The 19,379-nt window shown below is 39.8% G+C and overlaps 3 protein-coding genes across 14 annotated transcripts; 2 read left to right on the top strand and 1 right to left on the bottom strand.

The window, feature by feature from the left end:
* Positions 1-87: 87 nt before the first annotated feature.
* LOC112294610 (peroxisomal ATPase PEX6) lies at positions 88-7,419 on the top strand. Of its 4 annotated transcripts, none has more exons than XM_090243868.1 (17): positions 88-903; positions 1,191-1,886; positions 2,184-2,457; positions 2,944-3,085; positions 3,212-3,464; positions 3,728-3,952; positions 4,150-4,324; positions 4,603-4,730; positions 4,953-5,024; positions 5,191-5,277; positions 5,431-5,553; positions 5,833-5,943; positions 6,044-6,082; positions 6,232-6,353; positions 6,475-6,619; positions 6,877-6,963; positions 7,089-7,419. In XM_090243868.1, exons 1-17 carry the CDS (start codon positions 598-600, stop codon positions 7,182-7,184), a joined length of 3,081 nt encoding a protein of 1,026 aa, XP_090099994.1. In that variant the 5' UTR covers positions 88-597; the 3' UTR covers positions 7,185-7,419. The 4 variants fall into 4 exon arrangements, 3 of the variants coding, with proteins under 3 accessions (XP_090099994.1, XP_024401035.1, XP_090099995.1); XR_016498011.1 differs by having other exon boundaries at positions 162-903; positions 6,861-6,963; XM_024545267.3 differs by having other exon boundaries at positions 198-903; positions 4,150-4,369.
* On the bottom strand, positions 7,383-11,104 carry LOC112294611 (protein MOTHER of FT and TFL1). 2 transcript variants are annotated; one of them, XM_024545270.3, is made up of 6 exons: positions 10,780-11,104; positions 9,563-9,796; positions 9,095-9,190; positions 8,536-8,597; positions 8,074-8,123; positions 7,383-7,896 (listed from the first exon to the last, which is right to left on the bottom strand). In XM_024545270.3, exons 2-6 carry the CDS (start codon positions 9,665-9,667, stop codon positions 7,631-7,633), a joined length of 579 nt encoding a protein of 192 aa, XP_024401038.1. In that variant the 5' UTR covers positions 9,668-9,796; positions 10,780-11,104; the 3' UTR covers positions 7,383-7,630. The 2 variants fall into 2 exon arrangements, with proteins under 2 accessions (XP_024401038.1, XP_073396196.1); XM_073540095.2 differs by lacking the exon at positions 10,780-11,104 and adding an exon at positions 9,348-9,416 and having other exon boundaries at positions 9,563-9,633.
* A 2,340-nt stretch (positions 11,105-13,444) lies between these two features.
* On the top strand, positions 13,445-17,633 carry LOC112294018 (uncharacterized). Of its 8 annotated transcripts, none has more exons than XM_090243872.1 (7): positions 13,513-13,929; positions 14,350-14,455; positions 15,017-15,216; positions 15,302-15,511; positions 15,985-16,157; positions 16,275-16,655; positions 16,807-17,536. In XM_090243872.1, the coding sequence occupies exons 1-7, from the start codon at positions 13,744-13,746 to the stop codon at positions 16,871-16,873; spliced, it is 1,323 nt and encodes a 440-aa protein (XP_090099998.1). In that variant the 5' UTR covers positions 13,513-13,743; the 3' UTR covers positions 16,874-17,536. The 8 variants fall into 8 exon arrangements, with proteins under 8 accessions (XP_073396192.1, XP_090099998.1, XP_024399867.1 ...); XM_024544099.3 differs by having other exon boundaries at positions 13,604-13,929; positions 16,272-16,655; XM_073540091.2 differs by having other exon boundaries at positions 13,445-13,929; positions 16,275-17,633.
* The last annotated feature ends 1,746 nt before the right edge of the window (positions 17,634-19,379 follow it).

The raw sequence follows: 19,379 nt of genomic DNA, 5'->3' as shown, positions 1-19,379 counted from the left end.
TACAATATACATGTATGTATTTTTTATAAATACGTTATATTTCATAGGTATTGCGAAATCGGCAAATCGGCACTCGGAGTTGGATGGTTGGGGGCAGCGATCGGCGATTTGCGAAATTCAAGTAGAAAATATTCTATTTGTGGATTTTTGTTTATTGCACTGCAAGAAGTCATAAATTTTGTACAGTTTAGTAACCGAGAGATGAGACTGCACAAGTTCAACTCTTCAAATCCTTCGCATTTCGCAGTTTGTTTGAAGGTCATTTTGTATAGTTTTGCCAGCGGTACTGATGAAAACCTTCGGAAAACTCTTGGAAATTTGATGTTGTCTTCGATGGCGTGATGTGAAGAATTGGAGTGAAGAAGTCACGAGAAGGTGGTTGGAGTTTCGGTTTTTGTGAGACGTGGAATTATGAAGGGATGATGAGAGTGGTAGAGGTTGACATGGCAATTGAAGAGCTGGATTGAGGGCGAGAGCTCTTGACGCATTGATAAAGCGAAGTGATGCGTGATTAGAGATAGAATTCGAAATCGAGGAAGGAATTAGAGCTTGGAGTTATGAGGTTGAGCAATTCTTAGGAAGGTTGCGCATTCAGATATGGCGCGGGGACGGAAGCCTCTAGTCTTGCAGGAAACGGCTGAGGCTGTCCTCGCCGGGCTAGAGGAGAAAGAACGACCCGGGTCTGTGCAGAGACGTGTTCCTCAAGCGAGAGCGGAGCGGCTTTCTTCGAGAGTTCCTGAACGTTTTAAGCCGGGATTGCTTTTTTTCCCAAGCGATTGCATGCGGGGGATGCCCGAGAATAATTCAATGAAGAAGGATGCGAATTCTCCTTGGGACGAAGCCAGTATGTTGGGGTTGTCTGTTTCAGCTTTACGAAACCTCACTCTTTCATCAGGCTCCTGGGTATGAATTTCCTCGACCAATCTAGATAGTACTGGTGATGAGAATCATTTAGGGATTGAAGGATTTTAAGCCTGAATTCTTTCCCGCATGATTTTTGGGTGCATTGAAGGATACATTGTTGATATCTGCCTTTAGAATTGGATTAACATTGCTCAATCCAACAAGTTTCTCGTTTTCTAGGTTTAAGGTTTAGGGTTTCGGAAGATTGATTGTACGTTTCCTACTGGTCTCGACGTTATATGAAGTCAGATTTCAAATAAGTAATTGTATAAAAATTTCTTGAGCAGGTGCTAGTCAGAAACTTGATAACCAATGTTGCAAGGCCAGCACGAGTCATCGTCCTTGACCCCCCTGAGATGCAGTCCGCTTCGAAAAGTGATTTGGACAATGGTTCAGTGAATTTGCACAAAGCCAGTGAGAAATCAACATTTTTCCCTTCCTTCACGGTATCTGAGAAGATCGAAACCGTGAATCATCAAGTTGCATACTTGTCCTATCCTCTTGCATTCAACATAGGCTTACATGTAGCATGGCTGGACATGTTAATTAGAAAGGGATCTTCAGATGACAAAGACGTTGAATCAACCCATCCCTATAGTGGTGATTATCTCCTTGGTAATTCATCAACCTTAGAGCTGTATCCATTTCATGTTTACATTGGAGGGAAAGTACCCAAGAGCCTTGCACACCAGGCTGTACACAAAGTTTCGAACGGTGTATTTCACTATGCCGCCCATATGCGGATTGCACACATACGGACTCCTGCGTCTGCAGCGAATTTCAGTAAAGAAAAAGACTATCTAGCAGCCCTTAAGAAGGACAGACAGGAGAGGATTGATACGGCGTTGACAAATTATTTCGAAGTTGACAGGTTGGTGGCTATAGGCGATATCTTATCAATAAGAATTCCGTCTCCTGATCCGTCCTTTCACGCTTCATTTGGGGATGTCTACTCCATGCAAGAGGAGCTGATACATTTCAAGGTTTCTCCCGTAGCCCTTTTTAAAGCATTATGATTGTGTTATGTGACGTGATTTATGATGATAATATCGGGAGAATTACCGTGGTGCAAGAGTCTTATGGGTATAAGCGCTCTCAATCGTCATGAAGATGATGTTGCTACTTAGTATTGATTTCTCTACTTTAACCTTAAAGAAGTAATTGGCTGGAGTTTAACTAAAACAATTCTAGCACGCATGGGTATCGATCATTGTGTTTTTGCGGGACATGTTTACTGCCATTGATGTTGATTTTCTTTGGCAATTAAATACGTTTTTCAGGTTTTGGGCTTGGAGCCTCCGTCGGGACGTTCTTCACTGGTAAACAGACACAAAACAGCTCTTGTACTCGGTGGTGCTGAACCTTCGGAGTTACCACCCCCTGTTCTGGGCTTCTCCAAATGGATGAGTTCGAGGCAGCCTGTCTGCTTAAGTTCACCTGAAATTTCTGCACCTCCTGAAGTACAGAAATTGAAGTCGTTGTTTGCTCCTTGTATACATCCTCAAGCTTCTCGGTTAAGTCTTCGCACTGCAGTAATACTTCATGGGCCAACAGGTGCAAGTCTCCTCTTTTACACTATTTAAAATTCCAGGTTGAATGAATCATTATTACAATGGTCTTACAGAGCTGTATGCACATGAATACGTGCAGCTTTCTTACATGCCGACGGATTGGCTTTATAGATTTTCGGTAGAAATCTTGGTGAAAACTATATGATGCACAAAATCATGATCTTTTATGATCCAAAACATACTGTTCATTACGTATTGATATTGGAATGTCTCTTTGCTTCCTTAATTGTAAAAGTCAGGGCATGTGTCAAATGATCAGTTAATCAAATCAGTTTAGTCGCTTAGCTTACAGAAGTCATGATGATCGGCGGTAAAAACGCATATCTCTACTGATATGCTGTCCATTTACCCAGAGCAATGCAGAGAGCAATACCAGGAAACAAAACTTCGATGAATTGAAGGAATTGCTGATCCTAGCTTCAAAGTGCACATGGTTGATCGGAACTGTCTTCTTGTGTGATGTGTTCAGGAATAGGGAAGCGAACTATAGTAAAGATGGCTGCTGAAGAGTTGGGGCTGCATGTCGTGGACGTTAATTGTTTTGATCTTCTTGGTGCCACTGAGAACAAAACTGCTACTGCCATAGCTGATGCGTTTGAAACTGCTCGCAGGTATTAACCGTTTGTATCAATTGTTGATAGCTGTGTATATTAGTTTGACGATTTTCGTGATTTATTATCTGATTGTTGCTGAACATTTCCGGACTAAGGCAATCCTTATGGTTCTCTTGCACTTAGGTATGCTCCGGCTGTGCTTTTGTTGAGGCGCTTTGGGGCTTTATCCAAATCCTTATCTGGCGGAGGACAAGATCAACCCAAATCTATATCGCTGATAGGCGCTGCACTTCGTGAAGGAATACATGCTCACTTGGAACATAATCAGGAGGAGAATTTTGGCTCAGCTTGCGATGATCAAAATAGCTTATCCACCTCGGACCTCTCCATGGATACACTATCAGAAAATGAAGATGAAGGTTTGGGTGCAACAAAGGTATGACGGCGATCAATTATTTCGATTCTACTCTCTGCGTAATGAACTACGTACTCCGAGAATATTGTTTTAAGTATGCGTCCAGAGGGCATGTTTCTATTTTATAATGCCCTATTATTTATGGCATATAATTTGATTTAAAGTAAACATCGCGAAACCTAGTAGGTTTGTCTAGTTTTTAAAGAGTATATTTTTGGGTTTGGAGTGTAAGAGAGTATACTTTCTGCAATATTTTTGACCAGTGGACCTTGCTGAAGATGCAGTTTGAAGTTGATAGCAAAGGACCTACTCCCGGCTTGGTGTTGCTTGTTGGGGCATTGGAAAGTAAAGAGGATTTGAAGCCTGCTCTTCGACGGAGTTTCACCCATACGATTGAAGTTGAAGGTCCGGATGAATCTCGACGTTTGACGTTGCTCCATCACTTCCTTGGACTGACACAGGAAACTGCATCTCTGTCAACTGCTCTTCCGCAAATTTCTGAACAGAAGGTCGAAATGTTCATTCACCTTCTGCTAAGGCTGGGCCATCATGGTTTTGTAACAAAAGGACTTGCAATGACTAGTTGCTACTAATATATTACTTTTGGGGGTTATGAAATATGAATTTACATGAACTTGATAGATCTCGGTCTCTTGCATCAAAATTGTGAAGTTCGATCATGACTTACTATCTGTGTTGCTACCAGGATGAAAAGCTGATGTCTCTCATTAAGTCTGTAGCGTCTCAAACATCAGGATCGACACCAAGGGATCTCCGCGCTCTAGCTGTTGATGCTAGAGCTAATGCTGTGTGTCGGCTTTTGAAATCAAGTAAAGAGAACAAGAACCATTCTAATCTGACAATAGAAAATGGCGACCATGGTGAGGATGATTCTTCGTCTCAATTGGATGGAACCATAGCTGATGGTTTGTTCGACTACTACATTCCTTGGTTCCTTTTCATCTAGTCGTTTGGTAGTGAATGTCATGCATGAGGTCCAGTCAAAAAAGAAGCTATGTTTTGAAGATTCTTTGAGCAAACTATTCTTGTACTTGATTTCTGCTGTTTAGTTGAGCACAATGGAGCTTGCCATCTCAGTTTGCTTAGAAAGCATGAGAACCGTCTTCATTGTTCTTACGAGAATTGAAATCATGAACAGAGATCAATGACCATCGGGAAGTGAACCATCATAGTGATGTGATTGTTGCTCCTATTGAATCTGAGGACATGCAAGAAGCATTCGATCGACTAAAGAAACGAACTGCATCTGCCATTGGTACCCCAAAGGTGCATTTGCCTTTCTAACGTTTGAGTTCTCAGCAATTGTTCGACTGCATATTATTTCAGCCATAGGCATGATTTTAGGACTGAGACTTTATAATGAAGTTCCAACTTAGCAGTAAAACGTAGGTCAAGAAGTCTAGTGTATATGTTGCTTCGACAGAGCATTTGCATCCCGTGCATGTGGCATTGTTACTACTATTTTCAATATTGTTGTTGTATTTCCAGATTCCAAATGTGAAATGGGAAGATGTTGGGGGGCTTGAGGATGTGAAAAAGGCTATTCTCGACACAGTGCAGGTGCTGCTTCTTGCACCTTTTTGTCGGGTGAAGGATAGTTATCTATTATGAAATTTAAGGAAGATGTGTGATTCGTGCTATCGGTTTCCCAATAATATTTGTTGTTCGTCTCCGCGTGGATGTCAATGCAGTTGTATTAATGCATCGGAAATTTCGAACTGTGCAGTTACCATTGATGCACCGTGAGCTCTTTGCTTCTGGACTTCGAAAACGATCAGGCGTGTTGTTGTACGGTCCGCCTGGAACTGGCAAGGTATAAGATAATTTCGAGCTCATTAGACATGCTGACTGCGGTTGTGCTTTTTATGATAGAAAGTCTTGTTCTGAACATTAGGCAAATTATCAACACTACCAAAGTTTGGTTGCATGACTGAATCGATTATGTACCGTGATGTTTGTGTTGCAGACATTGCTCGCCAAGGCTGTTGCCACTGAGTGCGCGTTGAACTTTCTGAGTGTCAAAGGTCCTGAGCTCATCAACATGTACATTGGAGAGTCAGAGAAGAATGTGCGAGATATATTTCAAAAGGTTCAGTATTTACCCAGACACATCTGCTACTCAAAGTTTCATGAATGGAAAAGCTATTTTGATCTCTTTAGTTAACGCTGACTGATCTTTTCGTGAAAGGAACAAGTATTTTTCATGGGTATGTCTTAGTCATCGAGCCTGTATGTTTCATTGTTTGTAGTTGTATACATCAGATGGTGAAGAGTTTTAGTTGTTGAAAAGATGCAATCCCGACTATACTCAATTTTTGTTTCCAATTTTAGGATTTATATATGGATTGATTATACGGGTGTGATGCAGGCAAGGGCAGCTAGACCATGTGTGGTGTTTTTTGATGAGCTTGACGCTTTAGCCCCGGCAAGGGGTGCAGCAGGAGACTCTGGTGGGGTTATGGACAGAGTTGTTTCTCAGGTTAGAAGCTCTAATTACGCATTAATACACATCGTCAATCTTATTATATGTGTGCACATGTTTACATGAATTAATGTCATCTTATAAATCTTGTTCGCAGATGCTTGCGGAAATTGATGGCATCAGTGACAACGGCCAGGTACGTTCCCACATATCAGCTTTTACGCAAATACATAGAATTGAGAGTGGCACAAATAATTGCAACATATTAGGCACTATGGTTACTTTTAGTCCACTTATATTCCTCTTAACTTGAACTCCACATTCGGGCCTGCACATGCTGCACAGGATTTATTTATGATTGGTGCCAGTAACCGTCCTGACCTTATTGATCCGGCTTTACTGAGACCGGGTCGCTTTGATAAACTTCTCTACGTTGGAGTTAGCACCGAATCCACACATCGATTACGGTAATCATTTTCATACACGCCACCATGTATCCTGAATCACGTTACTATCCTTCCTTTCGGTCCTTTTGAGACTGTCTATTTAACCCTAAACCCTGAAAACCAACGCAACTGCTTGTGCCAGGGTTCTCGAAGCATTGACTCGAAAATTCAAGTTAGACAAGTATGTTTCGCTTCCCACAATCGCACGACGGTGTCCTGTTAATTTTACCGGTGCTGATCTCTATGCACTCTGCGCGGATGCTTGGATGAACGGAGCGAAACGCAAGGTAAATACTTGTAGATGTTTCGACTTTTAATCACCAAGCTTTACCCTAAGTTCTACTGCATATATTAACACTGTTAACGGAATTTTAAGTTCATATTATTGAAAAATTAGTCAGAAGAGTTTTTGAGTTTTCAGTAATTTTTCTGCAGCATGCTGCAGTTTCCGAGTACATTTCAGTTACATTCACAGTCTGCTGAAATAGGGGTCATTATAATTGTCGCTTTCATGTTATAAGTGCCCAGTGGATTGATACTGCAGGTTGAAGATGATCAGGAAGCTATAGATAATGGTTATGAAGTAAATGAGGATGATACTGTAGTGGTGAAGCAGGATGATTTCCTGAAGGTATGCGAGCAAACGATTGGTTGCACGGCGGGCGATTGCTTTGTATTATCAGTTTCATTAGATTTGTATATTACAATGGTGTTATTGTTGAAATGTTCCATCGCTAACGAACTTTTTTTTGATAGGCATTGCAAGAGATAACTCCATCACTTTCACTTTTGGAGTTGGAAAGATACGAACGCATACGACAGCAATATGAAGGAGGAAGTAAATCCCGATAGTGGACTACTTTCCATTAATACTGAAAATGGTTCTTGCATTATTAAATACGTTAGTATAAGATCTTGATAATTGAGACTAGTATTTTTCGTCGTTACATCTATTGTCTTGAAGAGGGAACATTTCAATGATTAGAATAAATTCTGAATAGGACTTTCAGCAGTGTACGAGAATGAAATGTGAACACATATGCAATGATCGAACATGAATATGAAACAAATTTTGATATTCAAAGAATTTTGTGCAGAAGTTATTACCTGAGAATAAGGTAGGCTCGTCTGGGAGGTTTGAGTGTTACACCTCATCACATGCAGTAACTTTACAAACTCAAAAAACACTAACTTCATTGCTCGAGATAGGAGCGGCTACCTGAATCGAACTGCGTATATACCAATCATCTCCATACATCTTGGCAGGTTTAAATAGCAAACCAGTGTTCATAAACTGTTTAACGACGTCGACTACCAGGTTCTTTTTGGGCATTGCAATACGTGGCTGCAACAGGAAGACCCAATCCATAATGTGATGCAAAATTGCGTGTGCTGAAATTGTTGCGCACAGTAGGTGGGGAAATGAGAAACGGTGTCGAAGGCTGCTTGAACAATATGAAAGCATATCTGTGTATGCCTATAGGAGGGCGTGGACCCATGTATGGTACCAATTCCCTGCCAGAGCTGCTTGTGTGCGTCACCTGTTCTTGTAACCATGAAAATCCTACGAAAGTCCAGATTCAAAAACAATTAAGTAGCAGAAACTCTATCCCACCTGAGAAGATCGTCGTTCATACTATTTCACAACGCTGATTTTAATGATACTAAGGGCAAAACCTGAAACTGTAAACGCTGGCCTCCAAAAGTCGATGCAATCTAAACGTTATAAATTTGTACTCACCGGAAGTGGTCTCTGAACCTCCGGAATTTCCAGGTATATCAGTTACAATCCTGGTTATATCAATGTAATCAGTCAGAACGTAAAATAGTCCATTCGGCATGGAAGGTTACCCGTTTGGTTGTATTACCGAAACTCAAATGTGCTCCATGACAATAGGAGTGACAAAATTTTATAAGGAACAAATTGATATGAACCTTAGCTGCGAACAAACTGCTGGAGCACTTAGTGTCTTAAATTGTGAGAATGCTTCTAGCAATCAATTTTAGGAAGCTCATCTTGTCACTGATTTGCTTCATCACTTAAATGTTGTCCACTATATTCCGACTTATGGACCAAGCACACAACTTAACCCGATCATCATCCACTTCCTCAAACAATAGTCGATTTGGACTACAACCAGGCACACAGTCATATTCACGCAACACAAATAAAAAATGAAACAGCCTTAAAAGATAATATTACCAGTGCAGCCATTCACGCAAACTTGGTTCGCTGGGGCTTGGAGCATCCGGATCCGTCATAATCTGTCCCCAATACCCAAAGACATCAAGTTACAACGCAAGTGCTAAAATAGATGACATCAACATCTGCAAAAGCACTTAAAACCAAATTCATAAAACTTAAATGTTTCCCAAGTTAATTGAAGGTGACACACCTAAGTTTAGGGGCATAATTAAGCCAACTTTGGTCTGGCAAAGCAGTGCAAGTATTTAAGATCAAACGTTCCCAAGTAGAGTTTGAGAACGACAAAAACAACTTAGTGAAAAATAAATAAGCAACAGCCCAACGGACACTACTTTTCAGCGCGATCGTGGAAGCCAGGACCATCATCGATGCTGTCAAATTGTGCATACAGAATATTTTACACGTGGAACTGCAAGCTAGCAAACAATTAGATGAGGCTGTGATGAAATATGGTCAACGACAACCATCCACCCACTATTTAAAAAAATCATCTAAAATACAACAAAACGTGAAATTTAGCAGCACGATACACTAAGAGTCAGAAGAGCTACCATACCAGTGTGTAATAATTGTTGCCCTCACTGTTATCAGATAGTTGAATTTCTGGCGCCTGAGCAGTTGCAGAGGGCTTCATTTGGCATCCATTAGTCACCTGCACAAGCCACAGAAATGATCAGCAATGTGCTACGAAATAAAGATTCATCGATTGTCACTGTCTTTGGACGAAAGGAAAGATACCGCCTGTAAATGGAACAGTGCTCAACTCTCACTTCCCGCTGAACACAAACAGATAAGAGGTGAGGTCGAACCATGCAAACGCCCGAAATATGTTTTGCATTCTAAGTAAACATAGCAGATAACCTCTTGTCCACAAGGAACTGCAAATTCGAATTGGGGGTTAGGCCCTAAAACTAAAAAACTCGGCACTTAAAATCACGATGATACAACAAAATGTGTGAAGAGCACATTATGGTCACCATCTACAGCGCACAACATAAGAAAATGGATGAAAGTGATGTCACACCTGTCGGCTTGAATAGTGAATAGCCATATCCACGCTTGGCACAAACGTGTCAATAACATCTCCTATCACCTTTCCTACCACAAGTGGATCTATGGATCGTGCCATGATAGATTTACGTCGTCAAACCCCAAAATAAACTATGTTGACCTTCGTCCGAAACGATGTCTCGTAAATCGCCTAACAGATGTGCCTCAAAGCCTCGATGCACCAATTTACTCCGCGACAGGCCTCGAACTGGAAAACGATGTTTAACACATTTAATCATACTTTGTAAGAAAATGTGTTTTTTTAAGTCAATCTGTTTTTTTTCATCAACCTCCACTCCTGACTTATCTGGTACAATGTGTCAGGTTTAACTGTTGCGCAATCTAAACATGCAAAAATATCATTCAGTGCAGATAGCATGTGTCCTCACACTGACAATAAATTTTTCCGCTACATAATTCGTGCAGCGGAGCTTCGTCGGTCATGGGATGATCACTGAACTATTAAAAGACAGTTCAAAATGAAAGACTCGGTAAAAGACCACCCAACCATTTCCTCATTTAATAGTCGCAACTTTGAGCTTCCTTGAAAAAGAAATGTGTGAACTGATACACAAACGCTTAAACACCTACAGTTCACAGAATCCATTCCAATTATGCGACACTTTACTGTTCATCACATAAATTGCGCAATATCGAACAGAATGGACCACAGCAGTTACCGACTCCCGATCACAACACAGAATGAACTCAAACATCACTCCGAGAAACCGAAACGCGATGCGTACTAGACTGTAAACTAGTTCCAGTGGAGAACAAGCAGTGTTGATTCATATAATGCAGTCCCTACCGTCTTCTCGAGATCAGGTTACACCATGCGAATGTCGTCGACTCGTTTTATTCACACAAAAACAGAGCGAATCACAAAAAAAAAAAAAAAAAAAAAAAAAAAAGATCTAATACCATCCTCTTCAGTCATCGACCGATCCAGAAAGCTTTAAACAACAGTACACCGCTATTAAGACTTCCCCTCCGTCAGGAATCCACCGTCTCTCCTCTCACTCCCCCAGATCCTTTGCTTCGGACCTTCGGTGAAAGACCAGTCCAACATCAACAAGAGCAAAGGAACACGCGCAACAAATTTGTCCAAATACGGATCGAGCTCACCGGAGCATCAATATGATCCAGCGCAGGCAGAGCACATCCACCACGACTCTTTCCACACTCACTTACATTATTTTAGTCGTGGAACGTCGGCAAAGCTCTCTCTTCACAACCGACTCCACCGTCGATGCTCTTTGCCACTGTTGGTTTATTTTTTCTCACAGCGGGAGCGATAGACCGCGGTCAAAGAACACAATGGAAAGTAGTGGATGACGAAGTTGGGCACACAGCTTGGAGGAGGCACGCGAGCTAAGCTTGTAGGGAGCGAAGCAACAATGGAGCTCGTAGCAAGGGTGGGTTTGAACTGTGAGGGAAGAGCGAGAGCAAGAGCAGCGCGAGGGCGGGCAAGGGCGGGCGAGAGCGGGGACGAGGTAGGAAGCAGGTGGCAGCTGAAGAGGCAGTCCGACTGTACAAACAAGACATGTACATGTGATATGGAAGCATGCAAACGAGCCCTGAGAGCCCGTTACCATGTTTTGGCCCCTATGGCCGTGCCCTTCTATGACCCCTGGTCGACACCTGGCTCGATAGGTGTCGACTCCCCCATCACCGGACCTCTTCTCTGCCCTAATCCCCTTTTTCTCATGGCAACGAGCTCTTTCACACTGCCGGACACCTGGCCCCATCTCCCCTCCAATCCTACCTCCCCACGTGGTTCGTTGTCCATGTCAGCAATGCATTGGATCACCACCTTGTGCCTCGAGGATTACGGTAGATCCCATAGCGAGAAAATTTGCTACTAGTATTTCTTTTACAAAATAAATCTGTTAGGATTCGTTAAATATGGAGTAATGGAGTATACATTGATTGCATGTGATGTTGGGATTTGGATTGTTGTCATTTGAAAAATATAGCCCAGGGGGCCACGTGGAGATGACGTCGTTGATGACTTCACAAAAACAATGTTATGTGAGGGTGGGGGTTGGGGGGTGGAGGTTTGGATAATAATAGTTTAGTAAAATGGTGCTGTCATGGGAGGAAAAAGTGCCTTGCTTCTGGAGAATAATTAAAGTGGAGGTGACACATTAATACCATTGCAACAAATACATGATTTCAATACCTAATATGGGTTATTTGAAAGCCAAATTAGCAACCGTTTTCGTCTAAGGTGACAAAGTTTTATGTGTTTTAAGTGATTGACTGATTGGGTTTTTTAACTTATTATTCCATGCAGAAAACATATCAGTTTCCATTAGATGCCATTGCATTAAAATATATGGTAATCAATATGTGTGTGTGTGTGTGTGTTTTTTTTTAATCATGTGAATCGGAATATAACAGGTCAATTTATTTTTCTGATGATGGAGGAATTGCTGGAAGAATCCACGTCACAATATACGTTGAATAGGTCAATCAAATTTCTGGAGTGACAAGACAGCACACATATTGAAATAGATATTTTGCTAAGAAGGAAAAATAGCCAAGAATGAAGTTTGATATCTATTTCTATTGATATTGTATGTATGTATGTATATTTTCACTCAATCTATTTTTTCAGAAAATTCCACATTGGTTTACAATTTTAAGCTTTCACATGAAATTAACTAAAACACTTTATTATGCATTTCTTTGATTTATATTTATCAAATACTACTTGTTCTACATATCTTTGCACACTTTCCATTCAACATTGTATCAAGATCCATTTGGAATAAAATATATTTCAAACTAAATAAATTCAATGTACAACTGGGATCCATTTTAAAATGTTGGATTCATAATTTATTATGGTTTAGTTTGTATGGATGAATAGGTTTTACTATGTTTAAATGGGTTCAAAAAGATTTATTATAATGAAATTAGATTATTACAAAATTATCAATTTAAATAGTAAATTCGGTCATTTATTACACCGGTGTATCACTATGAACAGATTTCGAGAATTTAGTGATATAGAAAAAACAAAAAAGCATTCATTTTCGAATGAAGTACATATATATATATATATATATATATGTGTGTGTTTAAAGGTGATAGTATAATAAAACCTTACATGTAAAGTATAATTGGCATTTGTTTTTAGATTCATGTCCACATCTTAGATTTCAATTTTAATAAACATACTGAACATTAAATTATTCTAACACATTTTTAATAACTAAAAAATATATATTTATTTGAATTGGGTTTAAATATTTTCTCAATTATTCACTTTTTTACTTGCTGCCACAATCAAAAACAAGCATGGAAACTATAATAACTTTGCTTGTTCCCACAATATTTTTGAAACCATTTAAACATAGTAAAACCTATTCATCCAACAACCTAAACCATAACAAATTATGAATCCAAGATTTAAAAAATGGATCCCAATTTTACATTAGATTTATTACAGAAACAAGCAGATTGTAAGTTCATGCTTGTTTCCACAAACAAAAACGAGCATGAACTTTACTCAAGATATACTAGTAATTTAAACAAAAACTGGTGATAGTCATTATCCTTATTACATCCAAAACAGCCATTTGGTGAACAAACACTATTGTATGTGTGAATAATTATGTATGCCTTTTCTCACATTGAAATATCCTTCTCTTTCACCTCATAAGATTCATCCTGCATCGAGCACAAGCTTCAAGGAAGGTCAGGGTGTACGAATGTCATCCAAATATTCAACATAATACTTCTAATTCCAACGGAGTTACATGTTTTTCGTTGATGCGGATGAATGATTCGCAAGCCTCCCCTGTCTTTTGTGACCTCTGCGGCGTTGACCTCCCACAACGGTGCAATTTGCTTCTGGGTCCGAAGCTTCTTTAGATCAGCTGCGAAATGTGATTGCCAAGTCTATATTTCTCGTGTTTCTGCGATCTGGGCTGTTTGTTACAATCTTTGAATTTGGGCTGTGTCGATTTGCATCGCTTCTGGCGAGGCACGCGGTTGTTGCGTTTTGGTAGCATGTGGTTTGGGTGGTTGAAAGGTTTGGTTTCATGCATCCACAGTTTAGGTTTTGAAATCGCTGGCTTGGTTGTAGAAACACCACATTCTGCATGATGTAGTGCGTTAAGGTGTTGAGAGCAGTTGAATAGCAAGATGGGCGTGGAGTCGAAGAAGTATCCGTTTTCGGTGGATACGTGGACCGAAATGGCTATGAGAAAGCCGTTTCATTTCCTCACTCACGCTCACAAGGATCATACGGTGGGAATTGATTCTCACGGGACTCATCCCATTTACTGTACTTCTCTTACGGAGAAGCTTGTCCTTCGTCGCTATCCCACGGTGCGTTGGCCTCCTGATTCGAATTTCATTCTTGAAACTGTTCTTGCAATTTCTTATTTAAAGATAGTTAACTTTTGTTGAACTTTTTTGGGGGATACTGTGTGTCAGGACGATCCTTGTGATGTGTGTTGCACCATAAAAAAGGACTAGTTTCATTATGTAATGGCCTCATGTTTGAAATCATGAAGCCCTCTAAATTTCTAATATATCTTACAGCCAATTGTCAATCCGAATCGTTCTGCATGATAACGTCACTTTTCAATGATTCTGTGTTTGAGCTCAGTGAGTTAAGTTCATGTTGGCACTCTCGTTATCACGTTTAATGAGAAACCCAGCAAGCGAGTCTCGGGTGCTCCGGAATTGGCTGTATTGATATTCTTACTTATTTAATGCTTCAGTATTTGTTGGAATCTGTGGCAGCTGCACCCGTCGTTGTTTAAAAACTTGGAGATTGGAGAACCCAAGTTGCTAGCAGGTGAGGATCAGGCGTTTACTGTCACGGCGTTTGACGCTAACCATTGTCCTGGTAGGTCCCATTGTCTTGCCTTACCTCACGCTCCTCGGACCCTTAGTAAGTTATCATTTGATTTTAATTCATTGTACAATATGTTGAATGCCTTCCAAGAATGGACTGTAGAAATGTTTTTAGATCAAGCGGCCATCGTCCGTTAAGATGTGTAAGATGCCAGGCAGAGGTGGAAATTTATTGTTGCGACCACAACATATTGTAATGATCGTATTTTAGAAGTAGATACGTCCTTGCACCTTGAACAATGAACATGGACCTTAGTTGTCCATCTTAAATAAAATCGATTGGTTTTTGTAATGATCAATCTCTTGCACTAGTTGCAGAATCCGCGTTCATTGATAGTTGTGGCAAAGTCTATACAGAAGAACCGAGAAAATTTGGCTGGCATCTTTTTATTCAACTTAGGACTTCACCAAGTTGTGCTTTGTGTAGTGAGAGAATGCATAAAATTAAACGAACAAACTAGGTCCTGAATTGTCTGCATTGTGTTGCAGCAAGCAGCGGTCAACATTCCATGTGTCCAGAGCCTCATAATATTCATTGGATTGGTGTCTGAAGGTGCAATAATGTTGTTATTCGAGGGATCCTTTGGCACTTTGTTACACACAGGCGATTGCAGGTTAACCATAGAATGCCTTAACCAGCTTCCAAGGCAGTTTATCAGTGGAAGTGGGAGAGCCTTGGATTGTGTATATTTGGACTGCACGTTCGGGAATGTGACAATGGTCATGCCTTCAATAGAGGAGGCTATTGAACAGGTACATTATCATCGACTTTTTCTACTCATAAAATTTGGAATTCTTGTATTACACGTCCCTATACTAAAGTAAGGATATTCTGCAGGTCAAACGATGCATTTGGAATCATTCAAGTGAAGCAAGAGTTTATTTAGCATGCGACATGCTAGGACAAGAGACACTACTGGAAGCTGTTGCAAATAGCTTTGGTCAAAAAATATTCATTAATAAAGACGGACTTTCTAGATATCTTGCAGACTTGGAGGTTGTAGCTTCAGATTTCTTGACAAGTGATAGCGAGTCTACGCGCTTTGAGGTACGACTTAATTCCTGCCAACTTAGAACTCTGTCTCGTGTTACTCCCCTTTCTCAATCTTTTTCGAGCTATAAGTTTGGTCTGAATGATCAGCCCATTGTATCTGGGGCTTAAGTTTACTAATCAGCCAAAAATGGCATGTTATAACACAATTATTTTTACTGGTTGATTCTTCTTTCTTCAGGTTTGAGTGGAAGGATCGCATAGCGATTATAGAGCCTGTTTGTTGATATCGGGTAGTTTTTGGATTCGTAGGCGTTTTTTTTGTTTTTGTTTTTTTTGCGAGACTGCGAGATCTTTATTGTTGACGTGATTAATTAAAAATGAGTTCAATGCCTAACCAAACATCAGTGAAATTGGCTTAGGTTCAGTTCGATTGCCACTGAATTACGTTAGGAATTCAAAATTAAACTGCTGAACTATGTTGGGAATTGAAGCACGACCTTTTGATGTACATGGCTTCAATTTTGCAGATATGTGAGGGGTTTCCCAAGTTGTATAAGAGGGCCATGGATGCCATCAAGCAAGCAAAGAATGATGGTAGTGCACAGCCTCTCTTCATACGACCATCTGCTCAATGGTACAGTTATGAACAGCGTTTGGAAGGAGATGGGTCGGGAGTAATCAGCGGCCCTCCTTCTTTTAGGTATGTATGCTGAACTTGGCTACTCTTTTAGGAAATTTTCAAATTTCGTATTTCTCTTATTTAGTTGTGATTTCTCACAGGGAGCTAGGCTAAATAAAAGTCGTTTTGTGGCAGTAGATTTGGAGGATCCAGACGTCGTAGTGTGACTTCTTCTTCAACACAAGCTGTAAGAGATGGATATGGAGTATGGCATGTTTGCTATTCCATGCACTCTTCTCGCGGTGAGCTGGAGAGAGCTTTGAAGCTCCTGAATCCAAAAGAAGTTATCTCTACAACTCCTCGAGCGGGGGTTTGTGATTTCTTGACTCATCTTCGAGACCCTTTACCTTCAAGTATGCCCGAAGGAGCCTTTATTCTGAAGGCAGTAGACTATCCTGTATCGGAAGATCGGGAGCTCAAAAGAGCGACGACCGACCACTGCAGTATTCCATCGAAGGTGATAAATAATAATGCTGTAGAGTCTCCCAAAAGATCGACTCCCCTATTCGGCTCTGCCCAGTATGTTTTGCTTTCATCACCTCCCTCGCCGTTATCCTTTCCGTGTGTTGATGTATCTTCATCTGCAGCAGCTCTTACAGTGGTTCCACATTCACCCCCAGTTTTAGTTCTCTCACCTTTTCCATCTGAAAACCCAGTCACTTCTTCTCAGGTTTCCAACTCTCCGGTTTGCTGCCAAGACTTGTCCTGGAATCCGAGGACCAAAAGGCTCTTTGTAGAGCTAGAATCTGATATAAAAACTAGTTCTCTTTCTGCAGAGACTGTCCCTAGACCAAGCAAAAGAAATTGCCACATACCTGATCCAATATTATCTGAGCCACCTCCTGGTTTATCTTTACCGTCCAAAACCCCTTCCTCTTCCCCCAGAGAAAGTATGCCTAAAGTGTCTGTTTCTCATTCTGATACTTCACTGGAGGTTCGGTCCAAAAGCCTCACTCGAGTCCCGAGCCGAAGAAAGTATAGGATTCCCAATCCCATGCCCTCATTAGTGGACATGATTAACCACGAATGAGGAGAACGAAGAGTTGGTGGTTTACTGGGGTGGCAAATGGAAAGTTTGGTAGTGACCTACAAAAACGAAAATGTTGCAACATAACGCTGATGTCGCCTCTGAATACAAATCGGCCCTTCTGCGGCTCTTTCGCACCAAGAACTGCTTTCTAAGTCGAGCATTCCGCTTGAATCCTAACGCCTAACCAGTCCCTAATTCGTTCAATTCTCGTTTTTCTGATCCGATTAGTGTTCAGAACGCATTTTTTCCACGTGGAGCAACCATTCAAATTTTTTGGGGGTGTGATATTGAAGTCCCTAGCCAAGAATTATGCATTGGCATTTATTTGAAGCTCCTATCAGCTATATTCTCATTGTTGAGATTGACATTATCGGTGAGAATGTCCAACTCTCGAGTGCTGTATCTTTTCTGTGAGTTGTGTCACTATGTACGCTGTGATAATTTAAGTGATTTCTTCTCACACCGAACCAACGTGTTATTATATATTGCAATGCAACACACTAATTTCATATAGCACACTGGTCTGGCTGTTGTCTCATTGCTGTAACGCAGTGGCAACATGCTCGATATATTTCTCAAAAACCCTTAACTGGTATCGTTGTAGTGTTGTCAACTTCTGAACTAGGTGTGTTCCTGAACTGAGGCAACAAAGTGAAACTAGAGTTGTAATCTTTGATGTTCAGAGTGTAGGAATTGGGTTGTGCGTGGAGCCTGGTGAAGCTTCGGCCTCCCCAGCGCCAGGGGTTGGCGTCCCTGTCACTACCGACAGAAGCATTTCAGAAATCATTCAGTGTTCAAATCTTAGCCTTGCCTACCACTAATTGTTTGTAGATGAATGTCTATCCCAGATGTGAGTGTTCTTCTGTAAGTGAGAAAACAGAGACCTTCGGCTCATGATACCCAGTTTCTCATTCTGGATGCTAAAACTGGCTCCGAGATCTTGTCCGTTCGAGACTGATAGATGGGGGTGGAGTTCAACGCTGAAGCATGTCAGTCGAATTGTGACTCATGGGGCATCACCGAGATCTCCAGTTCCTCAAAGCTCTACAAAATATGTAATATATGTGTCTGTACATACATACATACATACAATTGCTTAAGCCGATTTCAAAATGATTTATAAAAATGGGTGAAAAGACACACTGAAATGAGAGTCTGAAAGCTTAAATAAATAATTAAATATATAATTATTATATATATCTGTGATTGCAAAGCAAATCTAAATATGGAATGGACTAAAACTTAAAAAGATCAAATATGTTATAATTATAATCTGTGTGGATGTACATAGTATTATCCTACCTAACTTTGTCACATGAATATACTTGGCTAGATATGTTATTGATGGTATGAACATGTAGTGTATATAATATATGTAATATTATAATATATAATGATAATATGTAATAAGGAGTTATTAAAGCCACATCCCTCTTTGCTATCTCATGATTGATTCCATCCATTCTCCATCTTTCAAATTGTCAAATTATCAAAGCTTATTCTTAATATCTTCCAAATCTTTTAGTTAATATTATTCTCATTTCCATCTAATTCTCTTCTCTTTTTCAACTTTAGTAGAGATTGCTCCCAACATCTCAATCTTTTTTATCTTACAAATTTCTTTAGCATTTATCTTACAATTTCTTCATTACAATACATAAAATACAATTAATTTAATAAATTTATTATGTGCTTTCTATTTTTTTTATTACAAGTTTTATCATTGGCAATCTATTAAGTGCTAGTTAAAATTCTATATTTTGATGATAATATATTTTTAAATGGTCCATTTGCTACATTAATCTTAGCTAAAAACTTATTTCTTTAATAAATTTAATCTTTCACAAATATTTACAAACTTTGCTTGTTATAAAGAATTTAAGTTCCAACATATTTTGATAAGCTTAGTCAATTTATCACAATTTGAAGGCAAAATTGCTCTTTTACATATTTCAAATTCGTCTAAAAATTCTCATACTTTAAAAGTATTACCAAATTTTTGAAAAAAATCTTAGAATGCATTATTGCAAATGAATAAACATATACTTCAAAAGAATACATTATGATTGTTTAAAATATAATTTTTAATACCTTAGGAACTATATATGCAATAGTACTATAAGGCTTTTTATTCTTAATAGTTTTTGGATTACTTCCAATTTCAATCTTAGATATTTTAAAATTTTACTTTCACAACAACATGTTGAATAATC

The sequence above is a fragment of the Physcomitrium patens genome, chromosome 17, assembly GCF_059467195.1.
Source record: "Physcomitrium patens ecotype Gransden chromosome 17, ASM5946719v1, whole genome shotgun sequence".
Lineage (NCBI taxonomy): Eukaryota > Viridiplantae > Streptophyta > Bryopsida > Funariales > Funariaceae > Physcomitrium > Physcomitrium patens.
The sequence above is the reverse complement of the archived record's forward strand: the minus strand, read 5'-3'. Positions and strand labels throughout refer to the sequence as shown.

What these genes read in the sequence shown, in the direction of transcription:
- LOC112294611 (XM_024545270.3), bottom strand. Translation starts at nt 9,667, where the DNA reads ATGGCACGATCCATAGATCCACTTGTGGTAGGAAAGGTGATAGGAGAT. An exon ending in GCAACAATTATTACACACTG is followed by an intron (nt 8,598 to 9,094) that starts GTATGGTAGCTC and finishes TATTGGGGACAG; the next exon opens with ATTATGACGGATCCGGATGC. An exon ending in TTGCGTGAATGGCTGCACTG is followed by an intron (nt 8,124 to 8,535) that starts GTAATATTATCT and finishes TGATATAACCAG; the next exon opens with GATTGTAACTGATATACCTG.
- LOC112294610 (XM_024545267.3), top strand. Translation starts at nt 598, where the DNA reads ATGGCGCGGGGACGGAAGCCTCTAGTCTTGCAGGAAACGGCTGAGGCT. An exon ending in CTATTCTCGACACAGTGCAG is followed by an intron (nt 5,025 to 5,190) that starts GTGCTGCTTCTT and finishes CGAACTGTGCAG; the next exon opens with TTACCATTGATGCACCGTGA. An exon ending in TGCGAGATATATTTCAAAAG is followed by an intron (nt 5,554 to 5,832) that starts GTTCAGTATTTA and finishes GGTGTGATGCAG; the next exon opens with GCAAGGGCAGCTAGACCATG.
- LOC112294018 (XM_024544098.3), top strand. Translation starts at nt 13,744, where the DNA reads ATGGGCGTGGAGTCGAAGAAGTATCCGTTTTCGGTGGATACGTGGACC. An exon ending in TAGAGGAGGCTATTGAACAG is followed by an intron (nt 15,217 to 15,301) that starts GTACATTATCAT and finishes GATATTCTGCAG; the next exon opens with GTCAAACGATGCATTTGGAA. An exon ending in AGCGGCCCTCCTTCTTTTAG is followed by an intron (nt 16,158 to 16,271) that starts GTATGTATGCTG and finishes GTTTTGTGGCAG; the next exon opens with TAGATTTGGAGGATCCAGAC.